The sequence below is a fragment of the Argentina silus genome, assembly GCF_951799395.1.
Source record: "Argentina silus genome assembly, chromosome: X".
Classification (NCBI taxonomy): Eukaryota; Metazoa; Chordata; class Actinopteri; order Argentiniformes; family Argentinidae; genus Argentina; species Argentina silus.
In genome coordinates, this window is record NC_139653.1 from 21483331 (window position 1) to 21507196 (window position 23866).

General features: G+C 41.1%; 1 protein-coding gene across 1 annotated transcript; it reads left to right on the forward strand.

The window, feature by feature from the left end:
* The first annotated feature begins 755 nt into the window (after positions 1-755).
* Positions 756-22811, forward strand: sptlc3 (serine palmitoyltransferase, long chain base subunit 3). The gene is made up of 12 exons (XM_083695734.1): positions 756-885; positions 1982-2173; positions 3189-3343; positions 3470-3618; positions 9259-9383; positions 10761-10854; positions 13318-13423; positions 14893-15112; positions 17312-17438; positions 20549-20684; positions 21719-21848; positions 21949-22811. Exons 1-12 carry the CDS (start codon positions 778-780, stop codon positions 22060-22062), a joined length of 1656 nt encoding a protein of 551 aa, XP_083551860.1. The 5' UTR covers positions 756-777; the 3' UTR covers positions 22063-22811.
* The last annotated feature ends 1055 nt before the right edge of the window (positions 22812-23866 follow it).

Consider the following 23866-nt stretch of genomic DNA (forward strand, 5'->3'; position numbering starts at 1 on the left):
GCAGACAGCTGCCTCCATGAAGAAACTGAGAAGAAACTGATGTTTTAAGTGTTATCTTGATTTTGCGCCAATATAGTTTTGACTAATTCATTCCACACCAGTAAATGATCAACCGGAATCACTAACTGCAGAGCCCCAAATCACCCTTGATCATACAACACCTTTTCCAGTGCATTCAATAACAGCCCTAGCACATATGTGTATGCATTATGTGAAAATAAGCTAGTTTCTGCCCTCTATAAATTAATTTATGTTGTTCTTATTCTACTATAGCCTATCAATGTTTTACTATCACAAATAAGAGCTGTTTAACAGTACTATAGTACAGAAGCTCATATTGTTTGAAATAATCAAGCTAACTTCATGGTTGTTTGTTTAACTTCCTGTTTTAGTAGGCTACAATGAGTAGCACTTTCACAGAAATAGAGAAGTGCAAACTTATGATACAATCCTTTTTTTCTCCAACACAAATATGCAGTGTTTCTGTGTGTAAAGGTCATGAGTCCAAGATGTTTTGAAATGCTAAAATGTACTATTTTGGTTAAAGGTGTTTAATGAGGGTCAAAATGAAGCTGTTGCTATACCTTCTCAAATAATTCACTATTACTTTACTCTGAATGACAAGATGTTAAGCGTGGACTTGTTTTCTCGAGCAGCACAGGAAGTCATAGTAGTATAATTACCCAACCGGTTTTATACTTGACGTGCAACGCAGGAGAACAAAAAAACACTTCCTTAATTTTTCTCAGTCGACTCGATACCTTCTTTTGAACAGGAATGGCAAGAACTGCTGCCCTTGTGCCAAACGGAAACCTAAAAATACAATTGAACCAGAACAATCCGAAAAGTGGCATTTATAAGACAAATGGATACCACAAGGGTCAGGTATGTCAAACCTTTAGCCAGTTAGCATGGTGCGTACATTAAATGTATGTGGACAAAATTAATTTATCTCGAGATCAATGTTTCCATAGTTGGCTATAACTCATAGAACGGTGGGTTACCTGCATAAGTCAGTGGTTACCTGTGACAGTGTTTCCCAACCTGTAGCTCTGGTACGTGTGGCTCTCTGACGCTGAGCCTTCCGTCAGCAAGCCGCACGTAAAACCCTTTACCAGAGCTACACACCTGAGCCTACAGCCTACGTCGGGTATATCTCGTGGAGGTCAGTTTTGTATTTGCGAGAGGATCAGCCTCAGCAAGGCACTGAGCAGTTCCACTGACACTGATCACATAATCGCTGTTTATTTCTTACAGCAGGTGTTATGTTAGTAGTTAGCAGTTAGTCACTCAACGTCACCAATGCCATACGAAAGAATACCTGAGGTGACTTATCGTTCTCTCCTTCAGAGAAATTAACTTAGACGATTTGTAGATCAGTTATGCGCAAACCGACCCTCTCAAACGTGGAGGATGGCTTTACTTCCACAAACCACATCTCCATCACCAAATTAAGACACTCAGTTTTGAGATGTATGCGATTATGCAATGTTGAACATTCGATTAGACAGATGTTTTGTTTCGTTTTGTAGGCTATTGCATGAAGTTCTAAAAACACATGCGGGTGCCTTATGCTTATGCATAGCCTAAGTGGTCAATATGTAAATGTCCTGAAATAGGTATAAATAAACATAAACACACGAGTAGGCCCATACCCTGAATTGTATATTCTTCCATTCATATGTGATTTGTGGTAATGTGATTTGAGCCACCATGTGATTTGGGTAAAAGGCTAATCTGATCATTATCAATGAATGTTATGCACAGATGCTGACTAGAGTCTTAAGTGATCAACACGTTGCCATCCTGTGTCCATTGTATGTTCAATGATAATATAGCTACTCATTTACAAAATTACATGATCTCTGTGTGTTCCAATAATTACATTTGAATCAGAAATAATAAGAACAATATGTTGATATTTGGAAGATCATAGTAGGTTACTGTTAAAAAAACACATCTGTTGTTGTTTGTGGTTTAGAGAAACAGCACAGGAAATGGGGTACACTCCAGGAGGCGAGGACCGGAGTCCTTTGAGCAGGCTCCCATGTATGTGGCTGTCATGACATACCTTGGATTTGGCATTGTCACCCTGTTTGGCTACTTCAGAGACTTCCTTAGGGCTGTGGGCCTTGAGAAATGCCACCTGGCTCAGGAGAGAGAGGAACAGAAGGTTATCCCCAACCACATAAACACACGCATACAGACACACACACACACACACACACACACACACACACACACACACACACACACACACACACACACACACACACACAGACACAGACACAGACACTTCACCCCCCTCACCCAAAAATCACATACATAGGCCTATAGTTAACAACAAAAGTGTCTCCACACACTTAGGACACCATGTAGTGTACCTGTTGAAGACTTAATTAATTCTCAGTAGATTCAAATGTGTTTTTCCTACTATGTGCATATCCTTAGAGATGTCTCTCGCTAAGCATTGGGAAATGGAAGTGCATAAACAAAGTCAAATCACTCATGATTTCCCATACTAGCATTATAGTCTACCACAAAGTCAGACATTTTATTTCAGTCTTTTTTTACAGTGTAGACTTCTGTCCAAATGTGTTCACAACCTTTGAACCTGGCATTGCTGTCCTGTGTGTTGTTATATGGATCATCATCTTGATCAGCCACAATGTCTCAAAGCTACTTTGTTAAGCATCAAGGTTGACAACCTGAAATTGAAATTAGTGTACAGTCTGCTCCATCTGTTTGACATTTTACTTGTATCTCAGGGGAGGGAGAGCTTTGCACTGCCCCTAAAAAAATACTGACTTCATTGGATCAGATGCTCCATAGTGTTTATGGAAGCTTAAATCTGTGATCATCAAATATACTTATAAACATGGTTAATGACATGTTTCCATATTGGCTAGGCTGGCTTGCTCTGTTGCATTCCTAGGGGAACTCTTTGAACAACGCTGGGTTAGGGTCCCTGTGATCTGTAACTATTGATTAAAATAGCCTTTTATTCACTGTTATATTTTGTAACCTCCCTGAGGGTTTATCAAGCTTTTAATGGACAATTAGTTGACAACAATGTCATAGCCACTTACCAATCTACTCAATAACATTCAAGGTAATGTGCCATTTATGTGTCATGCTGTGATATCAAATGATGATATCCAATATCATACGTTTACATTTGTTTGCAGGATTTTGTTCCACTTTATCTAGATTTTGAGAACTTTTACACACGTAACCTCTATATGAGGGTACGAGACAACTGGAACCGGCCCATTTGCAGTCTGCCCGGACCTGTGTTTGACGTGATGGAGAGGGTGTCTGAGGACTACAACTGGACTTTTAGGTATTACAACTTATTGCGAATGATAGTTAGTTCCAGCAAATTATCATGAATTTAATTTAGCAATGAATGCGGGAAAATCGATACAAACAGCATAGAAAATGATTAGTGAATATAACCCTCTGACAGGTTAACAGGGAAGACAATCAACAATGTCATTAACATGGGCTCTTACAACTACCTCGGCTTTGCTGAAAACAACGCTGATTTCCTGAAAACAGTGGCGGACAAAACACGCCAGTATGGGGTTGGGGTCTGCAGCACTAGACAGGAAATGGGTGAGTGTGTGGTTAACATTTCAAGTCTTTCTTGTTTGAGAAAGTTTGCAGACCATAGTTTGCTCCAGGTTCTCAGAATTAATGAATAAACTTCACATTTTGAATGAATGAATATTTCACATTTACGTGGAAAGATTCAGTCAACAGACCTTCATCAGGGTGTTTATTATTTTATTTTATTTCCTTTTCTATGTAGTCATTCTTGAAATACAGTGCCCTGCGTAAGTAATGGGAAAGTGAAGCATTTTTTCTTCTTTTGGCTCTGCACTCCAAAAATTTGAATTTGAAATCAAACAATTACTATAAGGTTAAAGGAGAGATTCTCAGCTTTTATTTGATGGTATTTATGTACATATTTATTTCACCATTTAGAAATGACAGCACCTTTTATAAATAGTCCCCCTATTTCAGGGCACCATAAGTAATGGGACAGATTCATATAATGTCCAAATGAAGCACTCATGTTTAGTACTTGGTCAACAACCCGTTGCATGTAATAACTGCCTGAAGTCTGCGACCCATTGACACCACCAGATGCTGGTTATCTTTTCTGGTGATGCTCTGCCAGGCCTGTACTGCAGCCATCTTCAGTTGTTGTTTGTTTTGAGCTATTTTTGCCTAAAATCTTATCACCAGGAAATGAAATGCATCTTCAATTGGATTTAATTCTGAAGATTGACTTGGCCAGTCAAGACCTCTTCCACTTTTTGGCCCAAGTGAAATATACCTACTATGCCAATATGTTTGGGGTCATTGTCTTACTGCACTGTATGATGAAGCTCCATCCAATGAATTTGGAGGTATTTGCTTGCACTTGAACACACACAATGTTTCTGTACACATTCTGCTGCTGCCATCAGCAGTTACATCATCAAATATGCTAGTAAATTGGAACTTCACTGGAGACACCCAAACAAGCTTGCCGTGCTGTAACACTGACATTATATGCATATATTGGCTGTCAAACGTGATTCCACCATAATAAAATTGACTAGTGTTAACTGTTTCGCTTTCCCCATCATCCCAGGTTAGAAAATGTATTTTCAACAAATGTTTTTCAGCTATATTAGCGATTGGTGAGGTTAATCATGTTACTTGTACCAGTACACATGTCTCAAACATCATATGCAAATATTTTATCACGCTCAATTGCTGAAACAGTACTGTACTATGTACTAGTCTCCTATGGAGCTTCAAATACAAGCTTGCTATGTTTGTCTCCAGATATTTCTATTGTCATGGGATACTTTGATTATGATGTAATCATTTTACTAGTGTATAAAGACAAGTTGGCCAGTTCTAGTGACAGTTATACATGCCCAAGGCATAACACCCCCACAACCATGTTTTACAGATGAGGTGGTATGCTGTAAATCTTGGGCTGATCCTTTTTCCACTTGCAATCACACTGGTACATGATGATATTCATCTTATCTGTCCATCTTATCTTTTCCAGACCTCTGCAGGCTATTTAGGTACTTTTTAGCATACTGTAACTTGACCATCCTTTTTGAGGATAACTAGTGGTTTGCATCTTGCAGTGAAGCATCTATAGTTTGGCTGGTGATGTGTTCTACGGGTGGTAGACTCTGACATCTTCATACCTGCCTCCTATAGAGTGTTCCAGATCTGTGGTGCAGTTGTTTTGGGGTTTTTCTTAATTATAGTGAGCATTCTTAGGTCATCCACTGTAGAAGTCTTCCTTGGCCTACGGAACACACCAGACTTACAAGAAACACCTGTAAAGCCAATTGTCACATTTACTTTTGGTGCCCTGAAAAAGGGAATATGTATAAAAAGTGTTGTCATTTTTAAATGGTGAAACCAGTATATACACAAACACCCTCAAATAAAAGCTGAGAATCTCTACTACCTCATAGTAATTGTTTGGAGTACAGAGCCAAAAGAAGAACAAATGCTTCACTGTCCCATTACTTACAAAGGGCACAGAAGATAAAAAAAAAACATTGCTCACATCTTGCCAATTTGTTTCTGTGAACCACTGGTGTCCACTTGAGTCACTGAAGTGCCTATAAAAAAGCCATCCTATGTTAAGTCAACAGTGTTGTACTTACTGCACACTAAATTTAAGGGATTTTCAGTAACCATTTTTGTTTGTTCCTATTTTTACGGGTGTTTTAAATTCTTTATGTCTGTAACACTTACACAAGAGCCCATAATACAGTTCAGTGCTGTGATGATACAGAAAAGGTTAACCATCAAACTGGTAAAGAAATTCCATCTCTTTTATCACACTCACCATCATTTATTATCTTTCTCATGAATTATACTGCCAGAATCTTTAATTATCTTCTAGGGGCTGCAACGTTGTATGAATAATTCAGCCATTGTTAAATTATGTACAGTTTGAGCAATAAGCAGGGATCATTACATAGTGGTCCACACTGAGCTGTGTTGAAATGGTATCATGGTGTAATGTAACATTATAAAATGCTCTTAACTTAAAACAGGCCACAGATCAATCTGACTCTCAGTGTTAGAACAGAGGAGATCTGGAGGAAGAGCGGATGGCCTCAGAACGATTGTGGGTCCTATTCTTACAACTTTGAACCAGCCTCTGAGAATGCTGTCTAAATGCCTGTAGTACAGGATACAAACCTGATCAATCAGGTTTCAAATTCTGACTGTTGCTGAATGAATGGTTCACAGCTGTGTGTTTATAGGTCAATATGTGTTAAACAGGTGCTGTGATGAACCTCACTAAACACCACACGATTAGCAAAAACTAACTCTCAAAAGGCATCTATTTGTCTCTGCTGTTGACCCTTTTAGTTTTTAGTCTATATATGCTATGCCTGTGCCTGATTTGAGAGTGGAACAACTGAGGTGATCTCTCTTACAGTGAGTTGAGTAGCGAGTGTAGAGTGCTATGGCACTTCAGAGGCTTGACAGACCTCAAAGCTGGGAACAGAGGGAACCAGAGAAATAAAAAGAGCATGTGATCATTAGTCTTATGGATGTTTGTCAGAGTGCAAGTACAAAGTCCCCCTCACACCATCCATTATTCATTTATGTGATTTATTTATATGTTTATTCCTTTTCAAAACGAGTCTGTTTCTTGGTGTGTTTGTAATGTGTTTCTGTTGGCTCGCTGAGAGATAAGAAATGACAACCGCCTCCCCCATGGGACCTTATTAAACATCAATTATTAATTAGCCCAGCATCGATGTTTGAAGAGTGACGCCACAAACTCCCATGTTTTAAGTTCATATTCAGTGATCTGTATACCACTCTTAGGCCAGCCATATTGTAAACAGATAGTTCACTGTAGGTAGAGTTTGTTCTGTCATTGGATGAAGAAAGTGAGGCATACTTTATCATCCTCTGTTCATTGATTGGATTTGATATCACTCTCGACATTGTAGGTACTTGCTTACTGTAGTCACACTCTTAACCAACTTTAGTAGGATATCAGTTGGCTCGATTTACCTTGGGTATGTTTGGATGTTTAAAATACCAGCTGTGTCAATCATTCATCAAACTCTATCAATATGTAGCCTAATGTGTACCATTTCCTACTTTTCACACAATGATTAAAGAGAGAGTTCACCCAAATTTACTAAATCACATATTTGGTTCCTTATCCTGAAAGGAGTGTATGGACAAGGACAGACTTCAATCTACATGTTGGTTCTGTTTATCTGGGCACTGTAACTAACCACAGTTAGCATTTTGAGCCAGAAACCAATGGAAGTCAATGATACCTAAATTAGCGTATTCAAATTTAAGTAATTTCAATAATGTCATTGAGTCTTTTCAGAGAATTTGTGCATGACATTTCAGACATACTAATTTAGGTACAATGGACTTCCATTGGTTTTTGGTTCAAAATGCTAACCCAGCAATTCCAAACCTGTGGGAATTATTATTTTCTTAAAACATTTTTTAAAGAATTTCTAATTTTAAATAATTAAAATGTTATTTCTAATTAGTATGTTTAAAAACTAATTCCATGGTATTTTGCTTTAAACCTTAAAAAGGATTTAGAAATTTGGTGAACTATCCCCTTAACAGAAAATGAATTGGAATCAATAGGTAACCTATACAGTACCATAGCACAATGACAATAGCACAGTGATTTTATGTCATTTTTATATGTAAAATGGATATAAACTCTTTATTGGTCTTTATAGATGATCACAAATGCAAGGTCAGTGATAGATGATTAACTCTACTTGGCTATCTGATGCTTAAAGCTTTGAAGACTTAGACATGTGTTCAATAAAAGATAACAGTTAGCTCTAAAGGTTTGCCAATACCCCTTTATTGCTTCCTGTGAGTGCTGGGACTTGTCATTGGTTGTCCACCTTGGAGGAGGGCCATGTTGCCAAGGTGAAATAGTGACTTGGCTTTCTGGTGAACAAGAGATGATTACTCGGTTGGGAGGTAGTTGTAACCTAGGGGACAGTTGACACATTTAATCAGGCAACTGTGGTCACATAATTCACACTTGATTCCAGGTAACATAGGTGACTCTGGTGCACCTGAGACCATCCAGAACTAAAGAATCCATATGAGGGCAGCATACAAATCAGGAAGCAGGTTTGTGAGGTCACTGCTGAGTAAATGAGACCACGTGCCATGTGCCGGTGGGGGCTTTGGACCAGAGCCTGATGTTAAAACACAGAAGGCCATAAAGGGAGAGCTGCTTTAATGCATTATGTTCTTATACACACCGCTCAATACCAGATAGCTCCTGCCTTCCTGCCTAAAACATTGAATCTGTATGAGGCCTCCAATGTATGTTCTCTGTATTTTTCAAATTTCAATCCAATTCTAAACTCATAGATATGTTAGTGTATGCACTGGTTATGTGTAGGTGATGGAGTCATATCACCAAGTTGCTGCAGCAATGTCACACCTCACATGGCAAGCCAGTGGTTACTTCGTCATCCATTAATTTTGATACGGTTAAACTGTAATATGACAGTATTTCACTGAATTGTCTGTTGTGAGATCTGTTTTGTCTGAGTTTAGTGTGGACTCATCAACAGTCTAATGTATTGCAGCTGGTAATATACCATTGCCCTCAGCCACAGGAACCTTTCAGTGCCTGTTTTTTTCCCTGTGGCTCACAATTAGACTAGCAATTCTTTTTTATCAGCTGGATTGGAGGACATGGCTGAAAGCACCCCAGAGATGGCAGAAACCCCCAGCTTTATTGCACAAAATAGGAAAACACTATGTCGGGAGCAAATTACAATTTGATCAATTTTCAAAATGAATTCTATGTCATACGTGTCAGATTGGGTTATAGCCAACTACCTTGGTCTGAAATTGTGCTGTGAAGCTGTTTGTTGAGCTTGTATCAACCCTACATATTTCTGGTGATGTTAAGGATTGTTTCACCTTTTTCATTTTATGGCTACCTAGAAAGTCAGTGAGCAAGTAAATTACCTCTATCATGGGATGTCAAGATGCTGGTATGAAGCATCAACCCTGTTGCTCCTTTTTTCTGCTCTTAGTGAACTGTCATTCACCTCATTCAAAACACCTGGTCAACTTAAGAACATTATGCTAAAACACATTGTGATCAGAGAGATCACTCTTGGTAGCAGCTAATGGAGTGTAGTCATTCATTGTCTTTTTAATGACTGTTATTGTTGTTGTTTCTCTCAGGTAACCTGGGCATCCATGAGGAGTTGGAGCAGCTTGTTGCCACCTTCCTTGGTGTAGAATCCTCCATGATCCTTGGGATGGGCTTTGCCACCAACTCTATGAACATCCCAGCACTAGTTGGCAAGGTGTGTCTTAAACTCACTCACTTTCATGATCGTCTCAAAGTCCAGCTCTGTGGGATTGTGTTTCACAGCCTAGATCAAATTAATCCAATTATCTTAGTATTTGTTCCTCTCCTACACGTGGCCCAAATTAAATACAATAACACAGAATAACAGTCAACTAAACACAATAACTAGCAACCCCCCTCGAACCCCTGTTAATTAAAATCCTAATTAAACATAACAGTAGCCAGGAGGAGGCTGCCTGTGGCCATACATAAAGTGCAGTAGTCAACAACAGTCAAAGGCATAGACAGGGAAGCACCACTGAAGGCTATGATTACCCCATGCCCTGTTTAGTTGGCACACTAACCTAGCTAATACGGACGCTAGGGGTTACCATCGGCAAAACAGAGCATGGATGTCACTGATTGGACTGGACGGGAGTAGGGGGAGGTGGCCTGGGGTTTGGGTATAAGTGACGAGGATGGGGTCATTTATGCAGCTCAAGTGGTGCAGTAGCCCCACAAGCCAGCGTTGAGGGCCCTGACTCCCCTGGAGGGACTAGCTTGTATGGGGGTCTGGTCAGGTCTGCTGATGCTGTCCACAGGGGCTGGCTTTACCAGGCAAGGGTTGGCTGGGTAGAGCCAATGTGACAGCTGCTGGTATACACAGGCCAAATGGCCCCCAAGCCAAGATACTCTATGTGGCCCTGCCACTGAGACACTGTCAGTCTAAACCATACAGTCTAATGAAGGCAAATGCTTCTGCTCCCTCCTGTCAGATCTGTGAGTTACATCAATAGATAATATATAGACCAGGCTGCAGCATGAAACTTAAGGAACAATAGGAACAGGGCAGAGGAGTGATGTTGAATATGGCTGTATTGAGACTGAAGGCAGGGTTGCCAACTTTCAGAAGTGGGTGAGATTGAGATTTGTTGATGTTATTTGCGTGTACCAAAAACCCTGTCGGGGGTTCTGGAAGTCCTCCCCCAAAATTTTTGTTGCCTCATAAATTTCAAGCAATTGTAGGTATGTTGCTTGGCCCATGATCAGTAGTGGCAGAACAAATAGCTAAAATATGTTACTATCATTATCAATCAGATCATACACCTCAGATGTAGTGCCTTCATGTAGGTACTAGTCCTTAAAATGCTTTTCTAATTCACTCACAAATTTAATGAATGATAGTGTATTTTGGATTGTGAGTATCATGGTAAATGAGTGAGATTTGACTTGATGGTGTGAGACCCTGAGAGGGTGGTCCAAATTGTGAGAGTCACGGTCAATGCATGCGAGTTGGCAACCCTATAAGTGATGCTTAAAAGTCTCTCATTTGTTTATTGGTAGAGTTGTTGATTATCTATTGATGTAACTCTGGGCTTGTGCTGGTTTACAGGGTTGCCTGATCCTGAGTGACGAGCTGAATCACACATCTCTCATCTTGGGAGCCAGGTTGTCTGGGGCAACCATCCGAGTGTACAAGCACAACAGTAAGTCGATTTGAGATACTGCCTCTCTTTCAACTCCTCTGCCCAAACACTGCTTTGTGCTCTCTGAGTTCTTGTCAGGCATGGTCAAAGCAACAGGTAGATGTCCTTTGCAGATACTCATACAAGCAAGATGTACAGTATGTGTGTGCAGATGATTTAGGATAGAAACGTGGTTGAGATAAGTAGGGTGACTAAATGATAAAGACTACTTAATACATAACAGTTACTGATTATTAACAGTTATGATTATTTTTCTTTAATAGATGTTCCCTTCCTGTAAGTTGAAAATAGTTTTCTTGACATTGGTGAAGCACTTCACATATCGCAACATCAAGCAACACAAATATTTTAAACTAACTTTCATATTTCAGACATATGCTTTATCTTGTGAATTTTCCAAGAAATGATAAAACTAACAAACAGCTAAATCGTAACAGAGCCCAGTTCTTTGGCATTTGAGACATCATCTCTCCCTCTCACAGGAGACAGGACAAGTGAGCATATCTGACGTGTAAACATATCTGATGGCTGCAAATGTGTGCTGACAGGTACAAGCAGAGTCAGTTAAGGGTCCTCCCAGCAGGCCCCAGAGGGCAGGCATCTGAGAGAAAGGCCTCAGGCGCCTCTCCAGCTGACCCCTCCCTGTCCATGTCCCACACACTAGACTAGGGTTGGTCGATATCAACATTTTCTTATTCACAATATTGCTTTAGATAACATCAGTATATGATAATATCATTAATTTCTGAAGTGTGGTGGAGACATGCCAGCGTGACCAAAAATGACTGAACTTCAGCGCATAGAGTGTATGGCTGGTGTTGTAAATAGTCTGGTGAAACAAAGCGACATTTTTTCACTGCTAGATGTGCTTTGCCTTGCAAAACAGCATGATACTGCACTTGTACAGCACTGTACTTGTAGTTGTGCACATATCTGGAGTTTTAAGCATTTTTACACACTATTGTCTGTAAGAGAACAATATCACAATATCGAATATCCGCCCAACCCTACAATAGATTGAGCTACTGTACACTAGTCTACTCTACAGCACCAGTTTCATGAAAGACACACAAAGCCTCTGTTTCTCCAGCACACTACTGTAAATAACTGAACTGGTCATTATGACAAAAGACTAAACACATGGTTAACAACGCAATGCATTACTTTTTACATGTTCCAATACACATCATTAGGCCTGTCTGAAATGCTCCATAGGAATTGTGAAGGTGTTTGTCTGTGTGTCCCACCACCTGGCCTCATACTGTATGTGGCAGGTTTGAGGTGGGTAGACTTGGAATTCCAGGCCAGAGAGCGACTTAACATGTTGGACACTACTGAGAGAGCATAGTATAGGGAGAGAAACAGGCCACAGTCTCTAAGACCTGTCTGACATTTTCTTGGCCTCTCTCTGTGAAAGATGCTGCATATAGATTTGGCTAAAAGGTCTACATAAAAGCAGTGATTGTAATGAAGAATAAGAGATAACTTGCTATTGTACTGGCAATGTTTATTCTGGGAGAGGCCAGTTTATTCAATTAAAAAGACAGTTCACATTAAACGTCTTTGTGTTTCCCTACTGTTTAACTCGAAAGAACAGATTTTAACAAAACATAAGTTCCTGTCTTGTTCATAAACTTTGACACACAACCTAGTCTGATGCAATGACAATCATCTGATCTGCAATCAGGTCTTATATCTGAAATCACTGACTCTCATTGAAATTAACGCCTCATTTTGAATTACATCCCAGGATGAAAGTATGTGTGGAATTAACAATGTTTTTTTATTTGCTGTTTGGTTTAATATGACATGAGATTATAAAAGTGCTTGTTTTCAGTGTTTGGTTTTATCAGAGTATCATCTCATACACCTCTACATCATATGTACAGAATCTCGTCAGAATGCATTTTCCTCCCATGAATACTTTGTTATTCAATACTGCCATCTACTGCAGTATTTTGCCATCTGCAAAAATTTTTTGTTTCGTCAAACCCTAAGTACGGGCATAGTGTTGTATTGTATTGTAAATGTCGATATATAAATCTATATTATTTATTTATTCATGTTTCCCCTCTGAGCCACTCCCCACTCCAAAGACCTTTACTCTAGCCAATGTACTTTAAGATCAGTTGGTAATCCTATCTGCTAGAGATTACAGGTGTTCATTAGCCACATGCTGCTTTGGTATTTCCTGTTTGTAGAAGGTGTTGCTGGCGGATATAGCAGTGCTTTGTGTACTCTGTACACTGCCCTGCTCTATGGGTGTGCTTGTGTGTTTCTAGACTGTGGATAATCTTTCTGAGCAGATTTGTGTGTTTTTTTATGTTATAAATACAGTATATATTATCATGTGAAGTATTATTTGTAACACTTCTGTAAATCAACTGTTTCCAGTATGGTGCTTTGTTGTGCTTTCTGGATCTTCAGGCTCTGTGTGTGTGTGTGTGTGTGTGTGTGTCTTAGACATGCAGAGCCTGGAGAGACTACTGAAAGAAGCTGTATGTTCTGGGCAGCCTCGTACCCACAGGCCCTGGAAGAAGATCCTCATCATGGTGGAGGGCATCTACAGGTCAGCTGCAGCTTCTACAGCATGACTCGAGCCACTATCTGTTTAATCAATCTCTCTAACCACAGGGTTATAGGTGCTCTTTAGCAGATTTTTGCGGTGCCAGGGCTCAGAGCCCTCTCAGTCAGGAATCTTTTTTGTAACCTGAGGAGTGCTCTGCCTGTGTATCAGCCTCTGTAGTAGCCTCCATTTTCAGTGCTTCCCTCTGTATCATAGAATAATTAGGTGTGTGTGTATGTGTGTGTGTGTGTGTGTGTGTGTGTGTGTGTGTGTGTGTGTGTGTGTGTGTGTGTGTGTGTGTGTGTGTGTGAGAGCGCGTGTGTGTGGGTGCACGTGTGTTTTTTTGTGTGGGCGTGTGATTGTGGGAGAGAGATGTTTCTGCAGGGAGAGGAGTGTACTGTAAGTGCTTTGGGGGTCTGGTACTGTTTGATTACTGGAGGAGGGAGATTTTGTCTCCCTCCTGGCAGAGAGCAATCCGGAGCCTCTATGACCCTCTCCACCTGCTCACTTGCCACAAATCACAGCCAAATGGAGCCACAGAGATTGACTCTGCTATACCTGCATCCCTTTCTCCCCCTCCCTCCCTCTATTGCTCATCCACAAACTCCTTTTTGCTGTCCCTTTCTTTTCTTTCATTATTTTTTTTCTGTTTCTCTTCTCTCCCATCCTCCCATTGAATCTCTCTTCTTTCAATCTAGATTTCTGATTATATCTATGCTATTTTTTGGGCAGATATGCCCTACAATACCAATCAGAATATTGGTCTGTGAGTATAAGGATCATGTTGAAGTCTTATCAACTAATTACTGTACCTATTAAAGTGTTTAATGTGGTCATCAATTTCAATTAATTTAACAATTTAGTTCTACCTAAATACATTTGTTGATTAAGATTACTTTAAATCATTATCTGCAAAGCTGCTCTAATGAGAAGATTTCCAACAAATTAGAGATGGGGTATAGGTACAGTCTTGAAGTCAAGAACTATGCTCCGGTCCACACCCCCTCTCCAGGAACATCAAAAGGCCTGGATAAAGAGCGGAGGGATCAGTCCCCTTCTTTGAAGTCCACATAAGTCTTAAAGTAGCCCTGTCTGGTGTCATTTGGTTTACATGAAGTGTAGAGGTGCTCCATCAAAGCTGGAATAGCAGGTCTGGGAATGCACCCTCCCCAGCAATACGCACATTCTGCTTACCTCTGCCCTTAAAAGGGCTGCCTTGGATGGAAGGAATGGAGCGGGAGAGGTGGGAGGAAAATAGGGGGGTGGGCCTTTGAGGATTCTTGGGTGATAGGGCATGTGAGGTTATGTAATGTAATCTATGTACGTGTGCAGTGCCTTTAACAGTGTGGGGACTGTGTGTCTATGTTTTCATGTACTTAATGAACTTTTACATGCTAAAATGTGTCACTGTCTGCTCCTGTATTGCATGTAAGATTCAATATGTGTTTCTGCATCATGCTTCCCCACTCTAGTATGGAAGGCTCTGTGGTGCGTCTGCCTGAGATCGTGGCTCTCAAAAAGAAGTATAAAGCCTACCTGTACCTGGATGAGGCCCACAGTATTGGTGCTGTGGGCCCTACAGGGAGGGGCGTGACAGAGCTCTTTGGTCTGGACCCGACTGACATTGATGTGATGATGGGCACCTTCACTAAGAGCTTTGGGGCAGCTGGCGGCTACATCGCAGGGAACAAGGTATGAGGGTATTCAAGCACTTTTTAACCCCTGTTCTTATTACTTTATTTGCACGCCATATACTGTATCTCTGTTCTACATCTCCCCATACAGCTATCACATGTATTCTATTATTCCTGCTGTCTTAGATAGCAACAGATAGAACCAGTTTGTTGATGCAGTACTGTAGTACAGGTGTACGTTTAAATCTTCTATGTCACAGATGGACCTACTCACCTCAGGTTAACACCCTCTTCTACTCTATTCTAAAGCAGAGATACCTGTCTGACTGGAGAAACTTGCCTGACTGGACATACAAAATAGTAGTGAGCTACTATTTTGTATGTCCAGTCAGGCAAGTTTCTCCAGTCAGGCAGGTATCTCTGCTATTTGGCCTCGGTCTTCTCAGCCTCATCCTGTAAAGATGGGTGGAGTCTCAACCAGTCCCCATCTCCCCCATAACCCCCATGTGTCCAACAGATGTTCCCAACTCTGTGTCGCAGAGCCTTTGTAACTCCTTATGACTCCATTAAAAATGTCACTTTAGTACATAACTACTAAAGTTGATTAAAAAAGAGGGGTAAGCCCTTCCTTGCTTCATGTTGGCCAACCACTATTCAATCTTAAGAAGGTAAAGCTGGCAGTGCGCCAGCCCCTTCTTGTGGAGAACATTGGAACTGCGCTCCAGATTTCACAGACCTTTAACAAGCATGGTAATGTTTGAAGTAATAACATGCTGCCTCCTTTAAAAGCTGGGTATAGTGAACTACTGGGAGGATAAGAGAGAAAGCCTTTTGATTAGAGTTTATTGTTGTTGTGGCGAAATCCCTGAATCCTACATTAAATAGATTCAGGTTGAGCAACAAAAGTTTAGACAGATGTGTTCTGGAAAGCAGTGATATAATGGGTATTTTATAAGCTTGCCAGAAATAAGTAGCAAGTAGCAATGAATAGACTCCAAACTCCTTATAATTCAGTTCAGCCTTGTGAAGAGAACCCTTTATCTATGAGGGATGGCCCGTGTGTGCATGTGGCAGGTGGTCATCTCTTCAGTTGCTAGGAGGCTGAGTTTGAGAGGATAGACACCTTCACTTGTCCATGCTCTACTTCCCAGCTGTGGGACGGATTTCAAACATGTTCTCTTAACCAGTTTACCTCTGTCGTAGCAAAAGCCTGCGAAGCCCTAAAGCTGTGAGAATCCCCAGCCATAAATGAAAACAGATGTTTGGTTGTTTCAGGGTTCTTTTCCTGGGTTTGAGTATTTCCCCCTAAATCTCTTTCCTCACATCTGTCTGAGGATGCCGCTGCCACCCGGTGGAGACAGATGGCAAAGGGTGGAAATGGCCAGACAGCATCTCCGGCTCCCTGTCATCACCCCTGACTGGCAGACGATCATAGTTCCAGTCCTAGACCACAGACACACACATGCTTTAGGGACCAAATCAGCCCAGTTTCCTGTATGCTGCTCTGTACTTGTCAACTGATAGCTGAGTTAATCTACTGCTGACATTTAGGAATAATGACCATGACAGTCCCGAACCTGGCTCACTTCACCATTAGGCATGGTCTTTCTCAAATAAGTCCATTGACGCCTTCAGTATTCATACCAGGACAAGCCCTCGTATTCACAGTTTGCATCCACAGCTTGACTGATGAAGAAATTAAATAGAGAAACAGTTTATGGTTTAGAGTAGTTTTAATTGCCTCTCAGGTGTTAACAGTCTATGAGCACTCTCTAGTGGTACATTTGGATAGCTGCATGATCAAACTCCATACATACCTGATGGAATGAAAATAATGTGTTGTGTTAACACACAATAAGCAGTTTTTGATTATAATCATCCATTGCAAAACTGGAAAACCTCAAGAGAAGGTTCATGTGGCTGAATTCTAATGCAATTATGCAAAACATCTGTCTTTTTCTGACTGCTCCTTGGCTGAGCAATGGAAATATTTGTTATGTCTCTACAAACATTTCCTATGCAAAATAAAACTACTCTCCTTACAATATTCCTCTTGTTTTTTTCCACCAGGACAGGATTGAACATCAGTGTCTCTGTTTTTGTTTTATATGTATCCACCTCTCCTGTGTGGATGAATGTATTTGTTCATCCTCAGTGTGTGTGTGTGTGTGTGTGTGTGTGTGTGTGTGTGTGTGTGTGTGTGTGTGTGTGTGTGTGTGTGTGTGTGTGTGTGTGTGTGTGTGTGTGTGTTTTGCAGGAGCTGGTGAACTACCTCCGGAGCCACTCCCACAGTGCTGTCTATGCCTCTGCCATGTCTCCCCCTGTCACAGAGCAGATCATCCGTGCCATGAAATGCATCATGGGACTGGACGGAAGCACAGTAGGTGAGCATCCATCATATTCATGCCTCAACCACCATCCCCTTGTGGGCCGCATCCTCTCCAATAGCATCAGTTGTTTGCTTCACAAATGTAAAACTGGTGACATTTTATAGAAACAGTGGAATAACCCATCCCTCAGGGCCAGACCAAAATTAGCTTTACAGGCAAGCCCAACACTACAGGGAAAGACAAACAACAGTACCAGTCTGAAAATGTGCTAGCGATTATGGGGGTCTGCTCTGGGAGAGAGGATGTGCAGTCCCTCTACACACGTGACCCTGCCGTGGGGGGAAATCAGTTTCACATGCGCAAGGAGGAGACCTGTGTCTCTGAACAGTCTCTGCTGTAATGGCTTCAGACACTGAGGCAGTGCATTCATTACCTGTCTAGCTCTCATATGGAAGGCACAGTTTTACTGAGGTATGTCCTTTTGGAGTTAAGGGAGTGTGTGCCACATGCTAGGAAATGTAGTGTGCACATGGTCTTGGAGAGGAGTTCATTTCGTTAATTTCCATACTGACATATTATAGTAAAAATAGTAAAAAGCCACATTTATGTAATATTGTATACTCATGTTGATTGTACTCTATAAGTCAGTATGGAGGTTAACGGGACATGTCCAGCAGTGTATAGAAGTGTGAAAGGTCAGAGCCAGGGCTTACAGTGTGCAGTGATGACTTGCTCTACTCCGGGTCTGAGAGGAGAAATACTTTGACGTATCCCAGGAAAACAGCTGTTTGTTGTGAGGAAATCAGTTCTGACCTGTTTGACAGAGAGGAGGGAGCACAGCTAGCCGTGTGCACTCTTCCAAGACGTCTGGGAAGGGTGGTGTTGAACATCTCTTCTCAGTGGCCATTATGAGGTTACAGAAGAATGCTGTGGATTGAGAGGTCAATTTATCTGTACACATACTGGAGGTGATTTCTAGATTTGTCAGCCACAGTCAATCTATATATCACACAAACTATATTTGGTTATGTGGTTTGCAATAGGCAACAATACTTCAACTTAAACAACAGGCCAACTATTTATTTAATAGAACCCAGAGAGTTTTCTTCAATGGAAGCTTCTCTAACATCAGATATGCGGTATCTCTCATGCTATAATAACTATATATGCTATAATTCCACACTATATATCATCACCTACAGCCAGTGAGCTCACTGAGACTCTTAATACAGAGTTAGTCCGTATCCGAATGGGTGATTAACAATAAACTGTTCTTAAATACATCTAAAAACAACAGCATTGACCTAGCAAAGCTGCAGTTGGCTCAAAACAGAGCAGCACACCTTGCCCTTAACTGCACACACAGAACTAATATCAACAATATGCTTGATAGTCTTTCCTTGCTTGGGGTTGAGGAGAGATTGACTACTTCTCTTCTAGTCTTTTTGATAAAAAAAAAAGTTCTGTCCACTTGTATAATCTATTTGATACACTTCAAACAGACGGTGGTTTTGGACCCAAACCAAAAACTGATTTATTGCGTCAGTATAGAGCCATGCCATCATGGAATACTCTGCCACCAGAGGTTGCTCAGACAAAAAACAAGTTTAGCTTTAAAAAACAGATACAATATATTTTTATCACAGGGCCTATCCTCTTTCTAAAGAACTAATTTAACTCAACTGTGCATAACAATATGAATGTAAATGGTGTTTAAAAAGTATTTGTGTCTTGTATTCGTGGCTTGACAATAAATTACTCTTTTGAATTATTTTATTTAATTATTTTTATTCATTTCTTTATTATTAGTACTCATACCTTTTTTATTGTATTATTATTTTAATAATATGTTCATATGTTTAATATGTTTTTGCTATTATCTTATGTTCTTGTATATTTATTTTGTTGTGTAACTGTTCTGTCTCTAACTGAACTGTACTGCTGTCTACTGTACGTGTGGTGGTTGCATGATGAAGTAGAATACAGAAAGACCATCTGAACAGCCATCACAACCTCAAGTGCTGGTAAACCTAAGGTCCTGCTCCAGCATATTGCAAAAATCCCCTGACCTCTGCCTTCTACTGTAGTTAAGGAGCGGTTTACAAAATGGGGCTCAGGCTTTTGGCATATGTTGAAGTGTTTGCTTTTGCTTTCTGCTGAGATAAGGAGGTTTAAACAGCTCTCTCACACTCCTTTGAAAAAGTTGCCAATCTTTTCCCAGGTAATCAGAGGGAAACAGTTTGTGTGCTTCCAAGGCTGGTTGTGCCAAACACTGCTGCAATGGAGCTGCCTGGCTCCCTACTCCACATCATTAGGGAGCTCAGGGGGTCAGGAGACCAGGCCCTGTGTGCTGCTATTGATTTGTCTCAGATTATATTTATGTGAAATGGACATGATACTTAAGCACTGTTTGTATTGGGTTTCACCCATGGCCACGCTCCAGAGGCAATCCATGGTCAGGCTTTTTGTGCAAAATCCATCGTATCCTATTTGCGAGCCGTATAGACTTGGCAATACGTGAGTGCGTACACCAGGCCGTCAGGCCAACAAAATGGAAACATCTGCTACTGCAGCAACTGTAATCATGGACAAGTCCACAGTGGAGGAAAGAATGGCCCAGATGGAGGCACAGGCCTCTCCAGGGGACATCACACAACAGTAGATGCTCTTTCAGGGGACATCGCACTGTGGATGTCTCTCCTAGGCATGGGTCCCCCTGGTCTAGACTAGGAGCTGTATAGTATCTCATATGTCTCTCTGCCACACTTTACCAGAACAAGCAGACCTTGTCATTGCCACCATGACATCTCTTATACTCTCTCTCTTTCTCTGAGATGGTTTATGTTAGCTGGCCATATGGCAGGGTACTCATTACAGGGTTTAAACCTGTTGCCTTGGCTGACACAAATAATTTAGGATCTATAGAGACGTTTTTAATCTATCTCTTTGTGGCTCCAGTGCTGTCAGTAGTACCCTGTATGGAATTTGACACACTGTGCTCTGCTCAGCTCTGCTGTTAGATCTCACTGTGCATGCCTCAGGCTCTGATGTAACATACATTTCTCTCCAATAGTTGGAATAGAGTGGACACACACAAGCTAAAATAACAAGTAAGTAACAGTAATACTTCATATGTAAACCAGCTTCCTTTTCTCCCATTGTAGGCAAAGCCAGGGTTCAGCAGTTAGCAGAGAACACCAGGTACTTTAGAAGTGGACTACAGGAGATGGGATTCATCATCTATGGCAGTGACGACTCCCCTGTGGTCCCCATATTGCTCTACATGCCTGGCAAAGTGGTGTAAGTATGAGGACCCTAGGCCATGACCAAGGACCTTCAACTAGTGACCCTACACAAAGATTAGAACTTGAGAGACTGGCTCTGTCCACTTGTCTGTTTGGATGCATTATGTTTGTTTCTCATTTATATTGCTTTCTGGGGACATACAGTTTTATTTTTCTGTTAAAAATGTTTACTAAGACACTATGGTCTACTCTCCACCACCCTGTTTACACTGATTGAGCAATAACAATTAGTGACAATACATTTGTCTCTGCAAGCTCACTGGACATCACAAGATGATCAATATGTATCTTCGCAGAATGACTTTGGATGGCGGCCATGTTAGATGTTCCAGATGCTCCATGAATCAGTGTAAAAAATGTGCCATGTGAGGCTCATCCACACACAGCCGCTTCAGACGCTTCCAAAGATAACAGCCTTCTGGCAGGCTAACAAAGGGCCTGGCAGCTGTGAGGCCTTTTTAACTAAGCTTCCACTATGCCCTGGCTTTGCTGCAGTCTTAGCCCCCAGTGAAAAACAATCTAGAGGCCGTCTCTCCCCACTCCGCTCTGTCCACTCTCTATTTTCCTGTTGATCTACTCGCCTCTTTCTTTATCCCTCACTAGCCGCCTCCTTCACTTTCCGTCTCTCTCTGTTTATACGTCTGCTCACAGCTGCTATATTCACAAAGTATTTCTCTCTTTCCTGAGAGAGGAGAGATAACAGGTAGTTTTACTAGGTCCTGAGGCAGATATGCAAGGCTGCAAATTGATGGAGCCTTGTGGAGTCGTCATGCAGTTGTGTTATAGGGTTAGCTTGGATAAGATTTGAAACTGAGACTTTGGCTCTTCGTACTGACCATCGCCTGCTCCAGTCCAGTTACTGCCTCAAAAACAAATAATAGAGAAAGATTTTCCAATGCCTGCTGACATAATGTTTACATAACCTTTAACCATTCAAACAAAGAAGATAACCCACTCAGTCCTGTGCTACAAAGTCAGGGTGCACCAATTGTCCCTCTGTAATAGTTGGGGTGTCTGTCTGTTCTTCAGGGCTTTCTCCCGTGCCATGCTGAAGAGGAAGATTGGTGTGGTGGTGGTAGGATTCCCGGCTACACCCATCGCAGAGGCACGGGCAAGATTCTGTGTGTCTGCAGCACATACCAGGGCCATGCTGGACCAGGTGAGACTGAGTTCACACACACACAGTGTAGGACCTGTTTCTCTCCTTCTCTATAGTCTTTATCTGATGTTTTCTAATATCCTCTCATTATTGCCTGCAGGTTCTGCAGGATCTGAATGAAGTAGGAGATGACCTGTGTCTGAAGTTTTCTCGTCGGAAATACTCCCCTCGTCCAGAACTTGACGATGAGACAGACTTTGAGCTGGACAGCTGAAACCATGACCCTTGACCATGGTCCCATGTGTGGCAAGAGAGATCTCCCCTGCCCGAGTCCTATAGAGAGTAGGGGCACATCCCTGCCTCATATAACAAGAAAGGCAATCCAGTGTCAAGTGTTTGGCAGCTGCTCTGTACATGTATATGTGTTTATATTAGAGTGTACTGTAAATGAAGAGCTCTTATCTTTCATATCATTGTACAAACAAAATGTACTTGAGTTATATGAAAGAATATATGAAATACAAAGCCAGAAGAACTTCTGTGTTTATTATTTGTTTATTAAATGTTCTTATGTCGACACTCCACTGATTTGCTTGTATAGCAGGGGAGGCTAGTTGAGGCAGAAATCGGAGGACAGGCTCATTGTAATGCATAAATGGAATGAGGAATGGTATCAAACACATTGCATATTTCATTTCATGCATTACAATGAGCCTGCCCTCTGATTTCTACCTCCAGCCGCCTCTGTTGTAGAGGTCCTGAACTGATGCAGTCACACTGGCTTTGGTCAGTGTGTGCACCCCCAAAAACCTCATGCATTTTGTCTCCATGCCAGATAAGGTTGAGGTATTGTTTGAATAAAAATGACTGAATACACTGTAGTTGGATCCATAAACAAACCAATGTATTTCGGAATACTCTGCATTTGTTGTTGTTGAACTGATGTCTATAGAAAACGATATTGTTTTCGTAAGTAATAGATCATGTAGCAATTACCTCTCTGCCAGGGAATTAAACCTCAAGAGCTCATGCTCACAAGAAAATAGGTGTTTTTGCTTGTTCTGTGGCAACACTCCTAAGACTCAGTCTTAACAGCTTAATTGTTGTACTTTTAAAGAGGTGCTGTTCTCTCATACAGTGTCTGAGTTTTGTGAAGCTAAGCATTCAGAGTATGCATCACCTGAGCCAACAGTAACCTAACCTAGCAATTAGCACAGAACACAAATTCTCTTGGTATGGAGTAATCATTTGATTAACAGGAAGGAATTTAGGCGGATGATAAATATTTCACAACGTGTCAGAGTCTAGTCTGCACTTGTTTTGCCCACAGAACGATAAAATGTTTGTGTATTTTCCATCACATTAACAACATAGTGATTGCATTTTACCAGACTACAGAAGACAGAATGCTACACCATTGATGAAACTCAGTAGCCCATGTCCCACTGCAAAATGTTTAGGATAAATACACACATACAAAGATCCACTTTATACTGAATGTAAGTTTTAACATTCAATTTCAGACAAAAAGTCCCTGTGTATAACCCAGTCCTGTAAAAGATTTGTCCCCACTAAACCTAGACCCATAGTTTACCCACCGGACTGTGGCTAATGACCTCACTGACACATCCTCCTGCACTAATTAAAACAGCTTTGACAGGAGTCACAAGGTCACTATGCCTAGAGCAGATCTACCATCATTCTGGGGAAAGTAATATTCAGATTGGCTTTTTAAATGGACTCTTCTTATATGTATAAACAAAAACAACAAAGTAGATGTATTTTTAGAAGTTTGCTCATTTCCGGTGATTGCAGAGTGAGAATATAAATGTGTGGCAGTGAGAGAGGAAGGCACACAGTGGTATACAGTACAGTAGGTCTAGGATAGAGACCAGGCCTCGCTTGCCTTACTGTTAGACACACTTTGATCCTTGCCCTCCCATTAGTTAGCCCCCTCAATGTCTAGGGAGCTGACAGGTCTGGAAAACAGATGTCCTGCCAAATTTCCCTCCCCACACCACCTCTCCTAAAGGGGCTCAATTCTAATAGAAATGGCGAGTGGTCTGCAAGGTTCTCTG

Excerpts from the sequence above, each read along its gene's own strand:
- sptlc3 (XM_083695734.1), top strand. The coding sequence starts at position 778 with ATGGCAAGAACTGCTGCCCTTGTGCCAAACGGAAACCTAAAAATACAA. Across the intron at positions 17,439-20,548 it reads ACTGGACGGAAGCACAGTAG|GCAAAGCCAGGGTTCAGCAG; the intron begins GTGAGCATCCAT and ends CTCCCATTGTAG. Across the intron at positions 21,849-21,948 it reads CCAGGGCCATGCTGGACCAG|GTTCTGCAGGATCTGAATGA; the intron begins GTGAGACTGAGT and ends TATTGCCTGCAG.